The sequence below is a fragment of the Festucalex cinctus genome, chromosome 9, assembly GCF_051991245.1.
Source record: "Festucalex cinctus isolate MCC-2025b chromosome 9, RoL_Fcin_1.0, whole genome shotgun sequence".
In the NCBI taxonomy this organism is placed as follows: domain Eukaryota; kingdom Metazoa; phylum Chordata; class Actinopteri; order Syngnathiformes; family Syngnathidae; genus Festucalex; species Festucalex cinctus.
The window spans coordinates 7,607,993-7,628,548 of NC_135419.1; the positions used below are offsets into that span (position 1 = coordinate 7,607,993).

Here is a 20,556-nt window from a genome sequence, read left to right on the forward strand (position 1 = left end):
AAACATCATAATTCTTCCTTTGCTCTCCATTTTCTAACTACCAATTTGCAAGCACATTACCTAATTACACAGTAAAGGGTATATCATGAAATCATAGGGAGGTCAGGTTCAATTCTGTCATCAATCAGGTCTCAAATGAAAATATATTCGGTCCAAATTTAACAGCAGATAATGGACCTACGCCGGCTGGCCACAATATTAGGTACACTTACACACTCAGAGATACATTATTTACAAGAGTTACAGTATATATAAAGAAAGGATGATTATGATGAACAACATGGTTATTGTCCTGGCTGTAGTTTCCAGAAATGGCAGTAGTTATGAACTGTATTGGATAGAACTGAAATATTTGTAATATTTTGACCAAACAGCATAAATGATTAATTTTAATTTTGCATTAATGTGTACTACAAAAACATTTTTCCCCTGATTACTCTTTATTAACAAGTGATTGGTGTTTATTTCGTACTTCATATTCATATAGTGATTTTAAAAAGGGATTTATGTTTTACTGTTACCGATTTGTTCATTGTTTTCCTTTTCCAAAGTAAAAACAGATATTTGCAAACAGAGAAGATAATCGGTCTTCTTTCATGAAGGACTACAGAAATCAGTGAACAATTACTGTTGATATGCTGAAATAATTGGATTTGGACAATTTTAAATTCAAAATGGCTCCAAATGATTACTCGATTATTAAAAATAGTTGTAGATTAATTTGATAATCGATTACCTGTCAATTCATCAATTCATTTTGATAGCTCTAAAACAAACAAAAAAAATTTCAACGATACCTAAAGTATAGCCAATACAGATAATATGTTCTGAATATCCACCTGCCTTGGCACCTGGACCACAAGGTGTATACGATATGTGCTGTGCATACTGTTCTCCTTCCCTGATGGAGTGCCACTTTCTCCCACACGCATGCAGACTGCCCACAGCAATAATAACAGCCATCATTGGTAGGAATATGTGAGGGAGAATACAGTGACTCAGTCGGAAGCTGCAAGTGGACGAGTGTATATATGGAGTGACTCCCAAGTCGGCAAGGAGGAAGAAGAGAAGGCGGATGAGTAGGATGAAGTTGTGGCAAATCTGATGCTGCAGAGTGTTTGGAGAAGGAATGCAAATAACATGCAGAACAAGTGTGTTTGTTTTGCAGTGCCGACTTAATTAGCTGGTTTGTGATATTGCTCATTGTTAACACTTGAAAACAATCCAGTGCAATTGTGCTTGTAGTTAGAATTACATGATTCCATGTCTCGGTAAAACCAATAAACATGCAAAAAATAAAAAATAAATGCTCTCTGCATTTCATGCCATTGCACATTGGCCATAAAAGTGTTCAACAGTCTCCGATGGCTTTGCACGGACACTCAGTCACGCCATCAGTGACATTTAGCAGATTTTCCCAGTGGGCCGTGTAGAACTGCTTGTTTGGCACTGACACACACACACACACAAGGTTTATCTCACGCACAATGCTGGATTTATGCACATTTGCCGCCTTTCTTTCTATCTTGTTTTTTTTTTTCAACAATAAACATCATACTTAATTATTACATCTGCCATATCTTTTAATTGAATGCTACAGAGTGACAGTTAGTTTTCCACCTGGGTGATGCACATCAAGTTATCAACGAGTTTCTTCAAATGACAGATGCCTGATTCGCATCAACAACCACGGAGCTGCACAGGCTAATTGCTATTCCTTGTAAAATGCATCACATCTGACGCAACCTGCAACAACTCATCTTATATTACTTTTAGTCAATTGCTAAGCACGATTCAATCACAAGATTCAATCACTTGTGATTCAGCCTTTAACAGGATACTTGACTCATTGTTTCAGCAGTAAATACTACTACTACTACTACTACTACTACTAATAATAATAATAATAATAATAATAAAGTTAACATTTTGTCCAGAATCATTTTGATACTTTCATTATTTTTCATGTGGAATTAATATCTTTAAAAATACGATTTCCACTTGCTGTCGACTTAAGATATCACCTGAGCTGAGGAAATGGGTAATGACCAATAACGGCTCACCTGTTTTCTGAGTTTGGTCAGCAAACTGAGCCATGATTGTTCATTACCTATTTCCTCAGGACAGGCGATGTTATCTTGAGTCGAGAGCAAGTGGCAAAATTACATTTTAATTACATTAATTGTTCATGGAAAATAAAGAAGTTATCACATTAATTATAGGCAAAATATCTTCTTAAAGATAAAAAAAATGTCAAAATGAGTCAAGTATCCCTTTGGCAAACACACAAAAACAAAAGCAAAAAACATCAAGTTGTAAAGTGAGGCCTACATTTTCCTGATGAAAATAGAAATTATCTTTCACGCTGTCATAATACGAACATCCTCAATCCCCCCCATCGCATTAATGATGCAGAAAGGCCAATGTATTAAGGACATTTTCATTCGGCAAGACCCAACGTCATTAATACTGCAAGCGGCCATTATAAAAGCCATTCATATCATCGCTTCTGGCATATGGGGTTCTTTCATTTTTTCTGCTCCAATACATTAGAAAAAGCTCCATTTGCAAGTACAAAACTGAGCTCCTTACGTGTCAGGATATATGCAAATTGTGTGAGACTACTTCCTCTGGTCTCTATCAGTGATGGCCACTGAGAATCATCTTCTCTCCTTCAATATGCACCGAATGGTAGTACACAAGTAGGGCACACCTGAACTATCTAATGTGATTAAATACAAGAGTTGTGGCAACAAAAAAAATCAGCATTTCCAACAAAACAATGTTAAACTTGATTGACTGACAGATGGATACATTTCATCCAATCATCCATTTTCTGTCGCTCATCCTACTTAGCATCAGAGGCAGCTGACTCCAGGCAAAAGGCAGACTTTGGACGACACTAACCATTTACACGTATTTACACCGTCACTGAGTAGGAAGTGAACACTCACCAAAGTTATATGTACCAAATACACCATAGGTGCAGGACACAGTAAAAGTGGTCCCTCTGTTGGAATCAATTGGTAGCACAAGTCGTGGACACGTGATCACTACCACAGTCCCAATCCGCTGGGCTTTTTCATTAAGCCAAAGCTCTCTAACGCATAATCCCTGCCATGACTAGGAGGGAATTGAAGCCAGAGAGCAAGAACTCATACAGCACATCAAGGACAGTCATTTTCATTCACTTTTCCATGGCAGTGACCCAAAACCGATAATGCCAGCTGTAAGGCAAGAAGATAAGGGATATTTGCTGCAAAAGCAACAACACGCAACACGAAATGCCAAATGTATCAAACCTCAGTTCACAGCGCATATCCCACATTACATCCACTCGAACCGGCAAAAAACGTCATCGTGTTTACTGTTTACCTTAAAATAGGGCTATGCAATTGATTGAAATTCAATCACAATTTCAATTATTACACTTCACAATTACAAAATCAGCATAATCTTCAAAAAAAAAATGATTATTAATGCTAATTTGGAACCGTTTAAATTAATAAATGTGCACCTTTTTTTCATTTAAAATAACTAATTTAATACATTTTGTTTCATCCAAAAGGAACTATTATAATTATAGTATTTCAAAGAATTTTATTTCTCTTAATTTTTACGTTTAAACATTTTCTTGAGTTGTACCAAAAAATAAACATCATCCTAAATGTGATTTCAATTATTACCAATATAATCATGATTAATAATTTCTTCAAAATCAAGCAGCCCTACCTTAAAATATCTGAAGATGGATGACATAACTCTTACTCCACCTGCTGGGAAGGTATGTACCAGTGTTGTTGTAAAGGAACAGTTTTTCCGACTACGAGTGTAAGTACAGACCTACAGTATCATCACTAATAATACTACTACTACTACTACTACTACTACTACTAATAATAATAATAATAATAATACTAGTATCAGTATCGGTGCTTGCCTACAATCAACATAAAGGAATAATTGCAAAGGCCAATCTCAACAGTAAAGATCACATAAATTACAGAATTCATTTTATAGTATAAAAACCAAAGTGCATGTTGCATCATTTTGTCCTGAATACAAATTTTTAACATTTTCAAATATCAGTCCCATGTTAATCCCTTTACACAGGTGGACACAGTGTAGAAGAAACATTTCTCTGGTTTATGCATGTTTGTGCTCATCCCTTGTGGACGTTGCTTTCAAAAATAAAGGGCATGGAGAGAGAGAGAAAACTAAAAGGAGCACAAATCTCTCCTTCTGGGGTTAAACAGTGCCTTCCCGATTCAGCCTGTGCATAAATCAAACAGACGCTGAACAAAGCTATCAGGAAATGCAGGCAGGCTTTGGCCATTTCCCTTTTTGGATGCCTTGGCTTTTTATCCTCGCCATATGCGACGAGGATGGAAGCTGAGGTTGTGAGCATGACAAAGCTAATCTAATGACAAAAACAACATCCCGACGCCACTCCCTGGCGGGAAGGGAGCAACGTAAGGAGGACATGCTGGGGGAAATGGTAGAGACAAAACAAGTGGCGTGATAAATTCGCTCTTTTAGCTGTGACCAATTGGAAGATTTTCCCACAAGGCGTCTATTTTATGCCCCCCCCACCCCCCCATCTTGTCCTCAGAAGCAAATTTTCTTACATCAGACTCAAGCTGCTGCTGCTTTATTTTTTGCCTCCAAAAGCCGCTACATTTCATTCTGCTTTCATATTCCCCACTTAATTTCTGCTCATGATGAAACTACACCCTCCCATGTTTTTACGATGTCAGCCTGTTTTCATCCGAGCTCGCATCGAATGCACACGCTCAAAAGGACGCCTGAGTGGAGGCGGGTGCATCCAGGCAGCTCCTAGGAAACAGAGTACATCATTTCATTAAGGCTGCGCGCAGTCTCCATGGTAACCACGGACAGCAGCGTCTGCCTCGCTTGCACAAAGGACACGCCCTTGTAAGGGAAGAAAAACAGGAAGTGCTACGCATAAGAGATGACAGACAAAAAAGATCACAGATGGATGCTACTTCATTTTACAGATTGGACCCTCTAAATGTGACACAAATCAAATCAAATATTCACATCAGCGTAATGCTTTTTGTGCTCTCGTAAAATTACTGCAATTCGAACCACTTTGCCTCATGCAGAATAATGTATTGAAGAATAAATAATTTAATGCATTCTGCAGCATTGGGTGAGCTACAAAGCTTTCATAAGGCACCATGTCATCATCTCATGGACATCAGAATATCCATAACACACTCACAGATCAAATGACTTGTAGGGCAAAGCATGCTGAAAATGCATAATGTTTTGGGGTGGGATCAAATAAAAGCCTCCCCTCATTCGCCTTAGCCACACAGGCTACACGCTTGCCCTGCCCTGCCACAACGACTGACATTAGGTGCCGTCCGCCCCGCCCAGGCGCAGAGTAGAAGGCTGAGCCCAACTGATAGCGTGGTCGGTGCTGAAGCTGCAGTAGCAGCAGGAGGGAGCGGAAAATTACCCACCCCTCCCCCCAGCCTTCTCCACTCATATTCACACAGAGCTGCGGCGTGCAGAACAGGCACTGAAGCACTTTTATGCAGGGAAAGGGCTCCAGGCATTGTTTAGGGAAGCACAACATAGGGAGGATATATCGGAAGGGGGGAAAAAAGAATGCAACAGCCCACTGCAGCCATTTTTAAATCACAAGATGACCCACTTGTCCATGCACACGAGGCCTTGGCTGCGTGTAAGCACGCAAAGCCTCTGTCAAATCTCCCTCACACACGTAAGAGAGCTTCGACAGTCACATCGGACCACGCTTGTTTGTGCTGGACCACTCCCTGAAATGAGGTCATGTCGTCTGAGTGACTCACAGCATCACAGATTCGCCGCGTCACAGTGCTAAAGTGAACTTCGCAGTCGTTATTCTACTATAGGAAAGAGAACAATTAGAAAAAGAAAGAGACATCATTACCACAGTGAATAAGAGATATCTTGAGATATGTTGTCTGTGGAAAGACGACTGCACCAAAGCTGCTTGTGCAGTGTACACATTAGGAATGCTAATGAATATATATTAGATCATGTTTGCAACACTCCGGGGCTGATAGCACACATGTCTGCGGCGATGGACATTAATTCCCTGTTAGTTCCCTCAGCTGCTCTCCTCACAAATCGGCAGTGAAAGAGAGGGGGATGGGAAAGTGGAGCATGCACTAGGAAGGGGAGAGGAAGAAGCTCGGTTTAGGTGAATATTATAATATATGCATATTGAGCATCAGGAGAAATGGGGATGCGGGGAAAAAGGTCAAACTTTATCAATGATAGAACTACTAGATTTCCATAAATTGGATATGTTAACGTCTGGCTCTGCAACCGATAGTAAACATCGGTATAGTGATAAAACTAGATGTCTAATTAAAAATGCAAAGAGGCCACAGGCCACATTTGATGCCTATTCAGTCAAAATAGACTCAGTGGCCACAACATTAGGTACATCTTCACAATCAGATGAATCCAGTCTGAGGGCTGGATAACAAAGGCTATCTTTACAAAAATATAATAATGCTCTTTTTAAATAAAATACATCTGTTAGTCTAACAAATAATGAATTTGCAATCACAACAGCACAATATCACTACTATACCTGTAAGAGGCAACAACTATATTCTATTTTTTTTTTTTTTTTTGTACAACTCAAAATGCTATACAGACAAGTCATTGCCTAACGTGTTGCAAACAAAGTCGAAGTAGTAACAATAAGAAGACTTAGGAGCAAAACTGTCCATTTGAGCTCGAGCTCAGCTCACCCAAGATAACTTTAGCTTGGTCAAGAAGTGGAATTGCAGTGACACCTCTAGCCACAAGTGGCAGTAGATATCCCAAGATATCCTGACTCCTCATGTTTTAAAAATAAAGAAAAGATGCCTACTCTGTTTGAGAGTGGTTTGAGAGATTTGCTTGCTGGCACAAATGGTAAGGTAATTTCCCCTCCAGTAAGTTTGTCTTTTTCACCATTTCACCTTTAACTGGCCGTTTGATCTCGAGTAAGAATGGATGCTATTCAAATGTACAAAAAAAGAATTCCCCACATCATTAATTAAAACCAAGATTAGCTTTTTTGAGGGCGGCACGGTAGTCGAGTGGTTAGCACGTCCGCTTCCCAGTTCTGAGGTCTCCGGTTCGAGTCCAGGCTCGGACCTTCCTGGGTGGAGTTTGCATGTTCTCCCCGTGCCCGCGTGGGTCTTCTCCGGGTACTCCGGTCTCCTCCCACATTCCAAAGACATGCATGGCAGGTTAATTGGGCGCTCCGAATTGTCCCTAGGTGTGCGTGTGAGTGTGGATGGTTGTTCGTCTCTGTGTGCCCTGCGATTGGTTGGCAACCAGTCCAGGGTGTCCCCCGCCTACTGCCCAGAGCCAGCTGAGATAGGCGCCAGCAGCCCCCGCGACCCTTGTGAGGAATAAGCGGTCAAGAAAATGGATGGATGGATTAGCTTTTTTGACTGAGCTATGATTACTGGCGGCCAAATAAGCAACTTGGAATGGTGGATGAACTCCGAACAGGTAATGCAATACGAGGACTATTCTACATTTAACTTGCAGTGTTGGAGTGCATGCATGTAACTGTTATCTGACTTGGTTTAAATACGGAATGTATGTTATTTATTGAATTATCAAATAACTTTATGCTTATGTGCTCTTTTCAGGAAACTGTCATGGGTTGCTGCCAAATAAGCAACATGCAGTGGTGAATAATTGGTGGACAGGTTAGTAATGTTCTTATATGCCCAGTTTTAAAGTATATTGTGTATTGAATTTGTTGTCACACTTGCAATGGAATGCACTTGCAATGGAATGCAATGGAAATCAATTTTTATGCCAGCTGTAGGTTCTATTGTCAATGTATTTGTTCCGGTTAGTTTGAAACTCATTTCACAAACAATGTGAATGGACACTTAAGGCATTGAAATGAAAGCACACCAAACCAAAATATTGTTTATATAATTCATTTTAAGTGTGTGCTTCTTTGTACTTATTAATCCTAATATGAGTTACATTTGTGATGTATTTACTATTTTTGTCATTGGATATTTTAAATCCTGAAGCTTTAGGCCGATTTGTACGTTTTCACATTTCACATTCTGCTTGCCGCATTATAGCAAGCAGAATTATGGATATTGTAATATATATATATATATATATATATATATATATATATATATATATATATATATATACACACACACATCCATCCATCCATCCATTTCCTTGACCGCTTATTCCTCACAAGGGTCGCGGGGGCTGCTGGCGCCTATCTCAGCTGGCTCTGGGCAGTAGGCGGGGGACACCCTGGACTGGTTGCCAACCAATCGCAGGGCACACGGAGACGAACAACCATCCACACACACGCACAAGCACACCTAGGGACAATTCGGAGCGCCCAATTAACCTGCCATGCATGTCTTTGGAATGTGGGAGGAGACCGGAGTACCCGGAGAAGACCCACGCGGGCACGGGGAGAACATGCAAACTCCACCCAGGAAGGTCCGAGCCTGGACTCGAACCGGAGACCTCAGAACTGGGAAGCGGACGTGCTAACCACTCGACTACCGTGCCGCCCACACACACACACACACACATATATATATATATATATATATATATACACACACATATATATATATACATATATATATATATATACACACACATATATATATATACACACACATATATATATATATATACACATATATATATATATATACACATATATATATATATATATATATATATATATATATATATACACATATATATATATATATACACATATATATATATATATATATATATATATATATATATATATATATATATATATATATATATATATATATATATATATATATATATATATATATATATATATATATATATATATATATATTGCATAGGCCACAGAAATAGTGTGAACAAAGTAAGAACATAATATACATGAATGATAAAAATGTCTGAGTTATGCCTGCTTTAGCTGCTGTTTGTTTTACAAAGACATTTAAGGTGCTTGTCGTCACATTGTACTTTCATATTTATACTTAACTGTGTTCCATTCGCAATGCACTGTGTTGGGCAGTACTGGCGCTACCAGCTTACCTGTATCTCTAAGTAGGGTAACCATATTATCAACATTTCCAAACTCAAATAGATTTTAAGTAGAGAAACAGATTTTGTGATCACAAAGCAGGGGAGTGGTAGCATTCGCAGATGCTACATTTTTCAACATTTAAATGTATTACCTTCCATTTGATGTCACAGATTACATAACTATGCTCCTGCTGAAGCCCACTTTAGACAGAGTCTGTGGCAAACAACTGTCACATCTGTGCACATCTTGCCAATCCACATGGCCATACCTTAACAAATACATGCTGGCTTATAAGCCCTCACAAGTCACGAAAGACTTACACGTTCACTGTTAACTGTGCAACCCCATGATAATCAGAACAAATATTAAGGGCAGACATTTGGTAAGTCACAAAGTTAACACAATATTAGCCAGCTATGCTAGTCATCACGACTCAACAGCTAACAAAGCAGCAGCTAGCAAAATGGTGTGCACATTTGAGTGTGAGACATTTAGACAAGTGGTAGGTAAAAGGAGTAGATAGATGACGCTTAAAAGTATGTGTGAATTATGTTACTTATAAATATTGTGCCGATTACTTTGTCTACCAAAACAAATGCTTGCGGTTTATTAAAAAAAAATAATAATAAAAAAAAATAATCTTTGGAATGTTCAACTTAATAGAGAAGAATAACTAAATCTGTAAATACAATACATAATTTTTAGCAATGTTGATAATAAGCTGCCACTGAAGTAGACATTGATAGTGCAGTGATAATAAGATAAGAAGCAAGATAATCCAAAGATTTTACAGTGTTCATAAATACACCAATTGTACAACTACAGAAAACATGGTTTTCTTTTAAGGCTTGACCCAAATGAAGTAGTTCAGTTACTTTTGTAATTTTGTTATATCTTACTGTGATTGGCTGGCACCCAGTCCAGGGTGTCCCCCACCTACTGCCCAAAGCCAGCTAAGATAGGCTCCAGCGACCCTTGTTAGGAATAAGCAGTCATGAAAATGGATGGATGGATGGATGGATGTTGTTTCTTAGCTACATTTCTCTGGTGGGTATATTCAATGTAGTGAAGCTACATTTGATAAACCATTTTCAACTGCACTCCAGCTAGTCAACTGAGGTGCGACTCTGCTCTCAATCAGCACCATGGACAGCGCTTTATCTCCTAACACCAGATACACGATGGAATACTCAACAAGAATATCACATAATGCAGGATATTAGAACTCACCTTCTCTGTGTTAGGTAAAGTTTGAGTCCTGGTAAAGGTGTCTCCTCCATTAATACTGATCAGTTCTGCTTCTACAGGTGGAAAGGGGGTGGGAAAAACCACCATGTCACTCTTGAGTGTGTCTGAACTGAAGCACACGTCGTACTGCTGAGTCGCTTTGGAGTAAGACCAGCTCCCGTCAGGGTGGGTGGTGATCATTGGGGCGCTGTACCTGTCGAAAGGTCCGTCTGTCTGTCTGTGGCATTTGAAGGCCACTAAAGTGATGAGGCTGAGCAGAAAGATGAGCGACACGGCCACAATGGCGATGAGCAGATACAAGTGTAAATCGGAGAAGCTCTCCTCCTTGATGGGCACATGTCTGAACTGAGTGTGGATGTCAGCTGTGCTTTCAAGCACCACCACATCAATAGACACAGTAGCTGACAGGGAGGCTTCTCCGTTATCACACACCAACACCACCAAGGGGTGACTTTTCAGGTCATTGTCACTCATTCGCCTCTTGGTCCGAATCTCCCCGGTGCTGGTTACGATCCGGAAGAGGTTGTTGCTGCCTTTGGGCTCAGACAGGTGATAGGAGAGCAGTGCATTGTAGCCAGAGTCTGCATCCACTGCCCTGATTTTAGCCACAAAATATCCCGCTTCAGCAGAATAGGGGATGCTCTCACTGTTTACGGAGCCGTGTTCGGAATAGGGAGCCAAAATGGCAGGACTGTTGTCGTTCTCATCCAGGATAAAAACATTAATAGTCACGTTGCTGCTGAGTGGAGGAACACCAGAGTCTGTGGCCTGAACTTTGAACTGAAACATCTTTAATTTCTCATAGTCAAAAGATTGAAAAGCCACTATATTGCCACTCTCTGAGTTGATGTTAATATTTGATCTCACTATATCATCTTTACGATTAACATTCATAAGTGAAAAGGATATTTTTGCATTTTCACCCACATCTGGATCATCTGCACTTAAGGTATAGATAACTGCGCCAGCGGGACTGTTTTCCTTAACAAAAATATGAATTACAGGTTCACCAAAGCGGGGTGGATTGTCATTGATATCAGAAACATGCACAGTTATTACAGTTGAACTGGACAGCGAAGGCACACCTTCATCAGATGCAGTAATTGTAATATTATATTTAGAAACCTGCTCTCTGTCCAGGGCACCATCTACAACCAAAGAATAGTGATTTTTGTACGTGTTTTTAATTTTAAATGGGACAGGCTCAATTATTTGAACGTTTACGACGCCGTTTTTATCTGTGTCATTGTCTTTCACCGTTAAGAGTCCCACCATTGTGTCAAGTGGCGCATCCTCCCTCACCGCGTCGACTAATGACGTCACTGATATTTTGGGTGGGTTATCATTAATGTCGATTATTTCGAGGAGTATTTTACAATGCGATGCTCTTGAATTCAAGCCCTTGTCTTTTGCTTGCACTCTAATTTCAACAGCATTGCCCTTTTCATGATCCAATTCACCGTTTACTGTAATTTCCCCTGTTACTGAATCAATCGCAAATTTGTCAACGTCGTTATCGCCGTCATGATTTATAAAAGAATACACAATTTCTCCGTTATGTCCCTCATCTAAATCACGAGCATGCACTGACAGAACACTTGTGCCAGGCGGAGAATTTTCAATCACGCTGGCTTTGTACAACGCGCTGTCGAATATTGGAATATTATCATTAACATCCTGCACAATAATTGTGACTTGCAACGTCCCCGATTTAGCAGGTTTTCCTCCATCCAGCGCTGTCAACGTGAGCTTAATTACCGACTGTTTCTCGCGGTCCAGCGCCTTTTGCAGCACCAATTCGGCAGACATGGATTGCTCACCCGCATTTTGCAAATCCAAAGAGAAATGCTCATTTTGGCTCAGTTTATAGCTTTTTACGGAATTACTGCCGACATCTGCGTCGAATGCTTTTGGTAAAGTAAATCGTTCTCCAGTAAAAGCAAACTCAGACACATTCAACACAATCTCAGGTTGTCGGAAAAACGGGGCGTTGTCGTTTATGTCCACAATTTTAACCTCAAAACGATAAAGATTCAGCGGCGCATTTGCAATGGCTTCCACTTCCAAAGAGCACTTCTCGCGGCGAGAGCAAAGCTCCTCTCGGTCTATTCTGTCCTTCACCACAAGTATTCCCGTTTTAGCATTCACCTCCAAATACCTTGCATTCGGTCCTGATATTTGCAAACCTCTCAATTCCAAATCCTGGCCATCGAGGTGCAAGTCCTTTGCTAAATTCCCCACAGTTGTTCCAGGGTTTGATTCTTCCGACACGGAATAAACAATTTGTGCAGATGCCCCACTCCATACGTGAAACAAAGGGAAGAAAAAATACATCCAAAGACGAAAAATGTCGTCCAGTTTCATTCTTTTCCTGGCTGACTAGACATATGCCACCGAAATAATGAATTGCACCGTTAACATTTTAAGACGTCCGAATCGAGCACGCCAAGAAGACTGGAACGGCGAACAAAGAATCACTATAACATTTCTCAATATGGAGAAAAGGGAGGAGCATTTTTGGGGTGACATCTGTGGACCGAGGGGGACATCTTGTGGTCAAAAATTGTCAAGTCAAAATGGCAGACAGAAAAAAAATCACATTTATCATTAAAATTAGAGTATCAAAAGCCTGTGTAATTGCCCCAACAATATGCTATATGTAAGTTATTACTATAATTATTTTTTAGTTGACCACCAGAGTAAAGATCCAGCTACTTAGGACATGATCCTTAGTAAATTATGCATTCTCTATCCCAATGTTTCTGAACCTTTATTGGGCCAAAGCACCCATTTTACATTGGAAAAATCTCCCGGCACACCAAATAAAAATATCAGAAAAATATGAATACTCGTGTCAATTTACTGACAATTTGACTTACTCAATGGGAAATCCGGGCCTGTTAATTGAACACAAAACTGATACATAGTCAAGAATGACTTACTATGTTGTGTGACATCAGGTGCATACAAGGGTTGATTGTACCACCGTTATAAGGGAAAATCATTTAAAAATGTTCTGCCATACACTATAAATCACTGGCATAAAAAGCTGAACACACAGAATGTGTTCTCTGAGAAGCTAAGTGAAAACAGATAATTGTTCACAGCACCCCTGATGACCTCTCATGGCACATTAGTATGCTATGGCGCCAATGTTGGTAATCACTGCTCTCCCCTATATCACAATTTATTATTTCATATTGGTTTGTTTAGTTGATACCAAACAAATAGATTATAATATAGCAGACTGATTTTTTTTTTAAATAAACTTTGTAACCTATATATATTGGCTAGGCCTGTGAGGTTTGTCGTCTACATTACCTTCTCAGTGTTTGGCAGGGTCTGAGTCCTGGTAAAGGTGTCTCCTCCATTAATACTGATCAGTTCTGCTTCTACAGGTGGAAAGGGGGTGGGAAAAACCACCATGTCACTCTTGAGCGTGTCTGAACTGAAGCACACGTCGTACTGCTGAGTCGCTTTGGAGTAAGACCAGCTCCCGTCAGGGTGGGTGGTGATCATTGGGGCGCTGTACCTGTCGAAAGGTCCGTCTGTCTGTCTGTGGCATTTGAAGGCCACTAAAGTGATGAGGCTGAGCAGAAAGATGAGCGACACGGCCACAATGGCGATGAGCAGATACAAGTGTAAATCGGAGAAGCTCTCCTCCTTGATGGGCACATGTCTGAACTGAGTGTGGATGTCAGCTGTGCTTTCAAGCACCACCACATCAATAGACACAGTAGCTGACAGGGAGGCTTCTCCGTTATCACACACCAACACCACCAAGGGGTGACTTTTCAGGTCATTGTCACTCATTCGCCTCTTGGTCCGAATCTCCCCGGTGCTGGTTCCGATCCGGAAGAGGTTGTTGCTGCCTTTGGGCTCAGACAGGCGATAGGAGAGCAGTGCATTGTAGCCAGAGTCTGCATCTACTGCCCTGATTTTGGCCACAAAATATCCCGCTTCAGCAGAATATGGGATGCTCTCACTGTTTACGGAGCCGTGTTCGGAATAGGGAGCCAAAATGGCGGGACTGTTGTCGTTCTCATCCAGGATAAAAACATTGACGGTGACGTTGCTACTGAGTGGAGGAACACCAGAGTCTATGGCCTGAACTTTGAATTGAAATGTCTTCAACTTCTCGTAGTCAAAAGACTGCAAACTGACTATATCTCCGCTCTCTGAATTAATATTCATCACCGATGTTATTGGAATGCCATTTGCATCTCCCACTAATGCATACGTCACTCTTGCGTTCTCGTTCATATCCAAATCTATTGCAGTTATTCTGTGGATACTGCCTCCCACAGGACTGTTTTCTTTGACGTAAATATTAATAATTGGTTCTGAGAAACTTGGTGCATTATCATTAACATCAGCCACTTGAATGACAACAACGCTTGTGCTAGCTAGAGGAGGGCTCCCCTCGTCATTTGCTAAAAGAGTGACATTGTAAAAAGAGTATTCCTCTCTATCAAGTGGGCCATCCACAACTAGAGAGTAATAGTTTTTATAATTAGAGTTAAGCTTAAAAGGTGCAGAGCCGCTTAGTTTACATTGAGTGTTGCCATTTTTCCCTCCGTCTTTATCAGTTACCGTCACTAAAGCCACAACACTTCCAATTTCAGCATCTTCTTTCACGGGGTTTATGAGTGACGTCACCACAATTTCTGGAGTATTGTCGTTCACGTCAAGCACTTCCACGAGTAGCTTTGCATTTGCTCTCCGAGGCGACAAACCTTTATCAGTAGCTTGAACATGAATATCATACGCTGCTTGTGCCTCATAATCCAAATGGCCTTTTACAGTGATCTCACCCGTGTCTGCATCTATTAAAAACACATCTGCGGGGTCAAAATGTGCACGTTTCACAAAAGCAAATCTTAGCTTCCCATTGTCTCCTTCGTCTAAATCTGTAGCACTTAACTGAATCACTAAAGACCCGGGTGGTGCGTTTTCTTTCACACGAGCCTTATACAGTGCTTGACTAAATGAAGGTGTGTTGTCGTTAACATCCAAAACATTTACATGCAACAATAACGTGCCAGTTTTGGAAGGCTTTCCTCCATCAACGGCAGTCAGTGTTAATTTTATCGTGGCTTGCTTTTCTCTATCTAAAGCTTTTAGCAGTACTAACTCAGCAGATACACTCTGTTCTCCACCGCCCTGCACATCTAGAGAAAAATATTCATTTGTACTCAGCTTGTAAGTCTTTACCGAGTTTCCTCCAGTATCAGCGTCAAGTGCGAGTGGAAGTAAGAAATGCTCGCCAGTAAGTGAGGATTCTGACACGTTAATTGAATGCGACTCTTCCATAAAACGTGGTGCGTTATCATTTAAGTCATCTATCACCACCTCAATTCGATGCAGCGCCATCGGGTTCCTCAGTATGGCCTCTAAATTGAGGGTGCATTTGATGACATTTGGACACAGCTCCTCGCGGTCTATTCTCTCTGCAACATAAAGCTCCCCCGTTCGAAAATTGGCCTTGAAATATTCCTTACTGTAAGCAGACACGACACTCAGATCCCGAGTTTGCAGGTCCCTCACGTTGATATTTAAATCCTTCGCAAGGTTGCCCACCACGCTTCCTTTGTCCACCTCTTCGGAAATAGAATAGGAAATCTGAGCGGTGCAGCTGTGCCATAAAATGGCAAGAAAGATCCAGCAGAGACTTGAATGTTTACGTCCACCACCCATTGCTATTTCTACAGATTCCCACGTAAAAAAAACAAAACCAAGAAACAGCGTTTCATCCACAAAACAACGCCCGTCGGCGATCCTCCTCCTCTCCTCTGAATATATTTTTGCTTATGGGCTGCGCACGCAATGCGATCAGCGTGATGACGTTGCAGCGCACCGCTGAATTATGGAGACAGACAATGTGGTGGTCTAATGCGACCCCAAGCGTTCAAACTTGGTATTAACATTTCCCTAAAAGTAGGCCTACTATGTATATTCTTCATCTTAATAAAGAGAGAGTGGAAAACATCACCAAAATAAAGCTGCAACTATAAAATTGTAAAATCTATTAAATATGATAATAAAAAATAAAATAGGGGGTAGATAATGCTTTAGAATTAAAATTGTGAAAATATGGGGACGTTGATGTTCAAATTGTCCTAAAAGTCAATACATTTTAATTGAGTTCAAAAAGCAACAATCCAATAGGCCTATGGTGCATATTTAAAATGTAAACATGCACATCAGCAGTGTCACCAAGTGGATAGCTTCATCACAATAAATCAAGGCAAAATGTGGTCAAAAGCACCAAAAAGTTAAACCCACATTACTTTGTGGAATTGGAGAAATGCTTATCCTAATTGTGGTAAAGCAACCAAAACCCAAACATTGTTGTAAAGTTCCACACAATATAAAATACACATTATTTAATAAGTAACTACTACAACTATTTGTATACACTTCGAGAGCATGTAATGCATTGCAGTAGTTGAGTTGAGTTGAGTAGACCGACTGCTTTGAGCATGGTTGTTTGAAAATCAAGAAAGCTTTTACACTGCACATTGAAACAACATTCAGGACCAAGGACAGCGCAATGGATCCCTTTCCTGTATAATTAATCTTTGACATCTGTAGCCTAGCACTGCTGACTAAATGCAAATTAAAAAGCAGGCTCCACCCCACAGTTTTGGAGTATGATCCCACAACAGCTGCATGGATTAAAGCTATGTGAACCACACCACTACTTTGGCCAAAGACCAGTTTTCTCTTGAAATACTAAACAAGTCAGTTCAACCATTCCTGATTAACAGCTAAGCTTGTCGTTATTTACAGTGCAGAAAAATACGAGTGGAAGCACTAAACACATTTAAAAAAAAAAAATAGACACAATTGTCAGCCTACCTTCTCCGTACTGGGTAAAGTCTGAGTCCTGGTAAAGGTGTCTCCTCCATTAATACTGATCAGTTCTGCCTCTACAGGTGGAAAGGGGGTGGGAAAAACCACCATGTCACTCTTGAGCGTGTCTGAACTGAAGCACACGTCGTACTGCTGAGTCGCTTTGGAGTAAGACCAGCTCCCGTCAGGGTGGGTGGTGATCATTGGGGCGCTGTACCTGTCGAAAGGTCCGTCTGTCTGTCTGTGGCATTTGAAGGCCACTAAAGTGATGAGGCTGAGCAGAAAGATGAGCGACACGGCCACAATGGCGATGAGCAGATACAAGTGTAAATCGGAGAAGCTCTCCTCCTTGATGGGCACATGTCTGAACTGAGTGTGGATGTCAGCTGTGCTTTCAAGCACCACCACATCAATAGACACAGTAGCTGACAGGGAGGCTTCTCCGTTATCACACACCAACACCACCAAGGGGTGACTTTTCAGGTCATTGTCACTCATTCGCCTCTTGGTCCGAATCTCCCCGGTGCTGGTTCCGATCCGGAAGAGGTTGTTGCTGCCTTTGGGCTCAGACAGGTGATAGGAGAGCAGTGCATTGTAGCCAGAGTCTGCATCCACTGCCCTGATTTTGGCCACAAAGTATCCCGCTTCAGCGGTATATGGGATGCTCTCACTGTTCACGGAGCCGTGTTCAGAATAGGGAGCCAAAATGGCGGGACTGTTGTCATTCTCATCCAGGATAAAAACATTGACGGTGACGTTGCTGCTGAGTGGAGGAACACCAGAGTCTGTGGCCTGAACTTTAAATTGAAACGTCTTTAATGTCTCATAGTCAAAAGATTGCAAAATGACTACATCTCCGCTCTCTGAGTTTATGTTAAGAAGTGACGAAATTGGAATATTTCTTGGATAATTATCTAGCAATGTGTATGACACTTTTGCGTTTGCGTCCAAATCCGGATCAACTGCATTTATGGAACAAAGAGAAAATCCAGTTGGACTATTTTCTTTGACATACACATTAATAACAGGTTCCATAAAACGAGGCACATTATCATTAACATCAGAAATATGAACAGTAATGATTCTTCCAGTGGACAGAGGTGGATTTCCTTCATCTGTTGCTATGATGGACACATTATAAACAGAAATGTTTTCTCTGTCTAATGATCCATCAACTACTAAAGAATAATCATTTTTGTAGTTAGATTTGAGCTTAAAGGGAACAGATCCAACTACCTTAAGGTTGGTTCCCGCATTATTCCCACCATCCTTATCACTTACTGTAACCAAAGCGACGATTGTCCCCAATTCTGCATTTTCTTTGACTGGCGTCATCAGTGACGTCACCGTTATTTCAGGGGCATTGTCATTTACATCTATTATCTCTATGAGCAGTTTAGCATTTACACTACGAGGAACAGTGCCACGATCCATTGCTTGAATTCTGACTTCATAAGCAGGAGTCTCTTCATAATCTAATGTACCTTTCACGGTGATTTCTCCCGTTTCTGCATTTAGATTAAAAACGTTGGATGGATCATTGTTGCCTCGTTTAATAAATGAATACACAATTTTACTGTTCATGCCTTCGTCTAAATCTGTTGCATTTAATTTAATCACAACCGAGCCCTGCACGGCATCTTCACTCAGACGCACTTTATAAAGCGACTTGTCAAACGTGGGCACATTGTCATTGACATCGAGCACATTTACACGTATTTGCAATGAGCCTGACTTAGGAGGTTTCCCCCCATCTATAGCGGTGAGCGTCAGTGTGATGAATGACTGTTTCTCTCGATCTAAAGATTTTTGCAGCACCAATTCTGCAGACACACCGTGGTCCCCTCCGCTCTGCACATCCAGTGTAAAATGTTCATTATTGCTGAGTTTATAGCTCCTCACCGAGTTACTGCCCATGTCTGCGTCAACAGCTACCGGGAGGAGGTACCGCTCTCCCGGAAAAGCAGATTCAAAAATATCTAAAGAGTATGCATTTTCTATAAAAGCAGGTGAATTATCATTTATATCTAAAATACTGATTTCAATGCGATGCGCCGTCATCGGATTGTTTAACACAGCTTGTATCCTGAGCAAACATTTTACTACATTCGGACAAAGCTCCTCCCTGTCTATTCTTTCCTTCACAAATAAGTTACCGCTCTGTAAATTCACGCTGAAATACTCTTTACTGTAGCTGGAAACCACACGCAGATCTCTGGTGTCCAGCTCCTGCACGTTGAGGTTTAAATCCTTGGCGATGTTGCCCACCACGAAGCCTTTGTTCGCCTCCTCGTTCATGGAGTAGGACAGTTGCGACGCGGACGAGCCGTAAATACAAAGAAGCAAAGCAAAGTAAATCCAGAAATCGTGTCTTTGTTGGCGCATCCTCATCGTCAATGCCGAAAATTAAACGTATTTATCCCCAATGAGATACATTAATCCAATGCAGCATATCTGTTACGAGGTTGACGTGCGTCTTCGTGCGCCTTCTGCTCATGAACTCCCTGCTGATGACGATTTTTTTTACCCCCATGCAGGGCGGAGTAGAACGAATGAGGGGCCGACAAATTAACATATTCATATCTACGGTCTCCTGCGACCCCGTGTGGTGAATTTAAGGTAAGTCTTTCTTGACTGTCACTGCACAAGCAAAATGAACTAAGACCAACAAAATGAACTTAAAAAATGAAATAACAGCTATTTAGGCCTGACCGCTCATACTAGGAAATATTGAATCACACATTTAATTTAGCATGTTTTTTCAACATCTTTAGAACATAAAATATAGTGAAAATTATTATTATTATTATTATTATTATTATTATTATTATTATTATTATTATTATTGGTCTAAGTTGCTGACATGAATCAAAACAGAATATCAATTCTACTATTATTACTAATGCCAATGCTATTACAATAGCTTTTGTCATAACAACAACAACAACAACAACAAAAATGAAATTCTGAATCTGGAGTAAGTGGTGTACATTTTGTACTCGCGAGAATAGCTAGACTAGGATAGCTAGAATAAGATAGGCTTCGGCTCCCCTCAGTCCTGCACCAGATATGCAGTACACAAAATGGATGGATGGATGGATGGATGGATGGATGGATGGATGGATGGATGGATGGATGGATGGACACTTAATCTGACACATGACATGACATGAGGAACCCACAAACGTGCTCAAACAAGTTCAGCACCATGGACAGCTTCATTTTAGAGTCGTTTCTTTCACCACCAAATAGAATGTGAGTGGCTATAAAGAATGGAAGTTCAGCACGACAGAGATGACCAGAGTTAGCCAAAATGATAGAAAATACCTTTTGGATGT

General features: G+C 40.7%; 1 protein-coding gene across 24 annotated transcripts in view; it reads right to left on the minus strand.

The window, feature by feature from the left end:
* LOC144025391 (protocadherin alpha-C2-like) overlaps positions 1 to 20,556 on the minus strand; it is a 144,410-nt gene that overhangs the window by 16,931 nt on the left and 106,923 nt on the right. The window contains exon 1 of one of the 24 annotated variants that reach the window (XM_077531325.1): positions 17,225 to 19,939. The exons of 19 other annotated variants lie outside the window; for them this stretch is intronic. In XM_077531325.1, the coding sequence (XP_077387451.1) occupies positions 17,225 to 19,609 (2,385 nt within the window). In that variant the 5' untranslated portion in view covers positions 19,610 to 19,939. Of the gene's footprint in view, positions 1 to 10,345; positions 13,602 to 13,684; positions 16,632 to 17,224; positions 19,990 to 20,556 lie in introns of those variants that run through there. 4 more of the 24 variants (XM_077531330.1, XM_077531326.1, XM_077531341.1 and 1 more) reach the window with 4 other exon arrangements.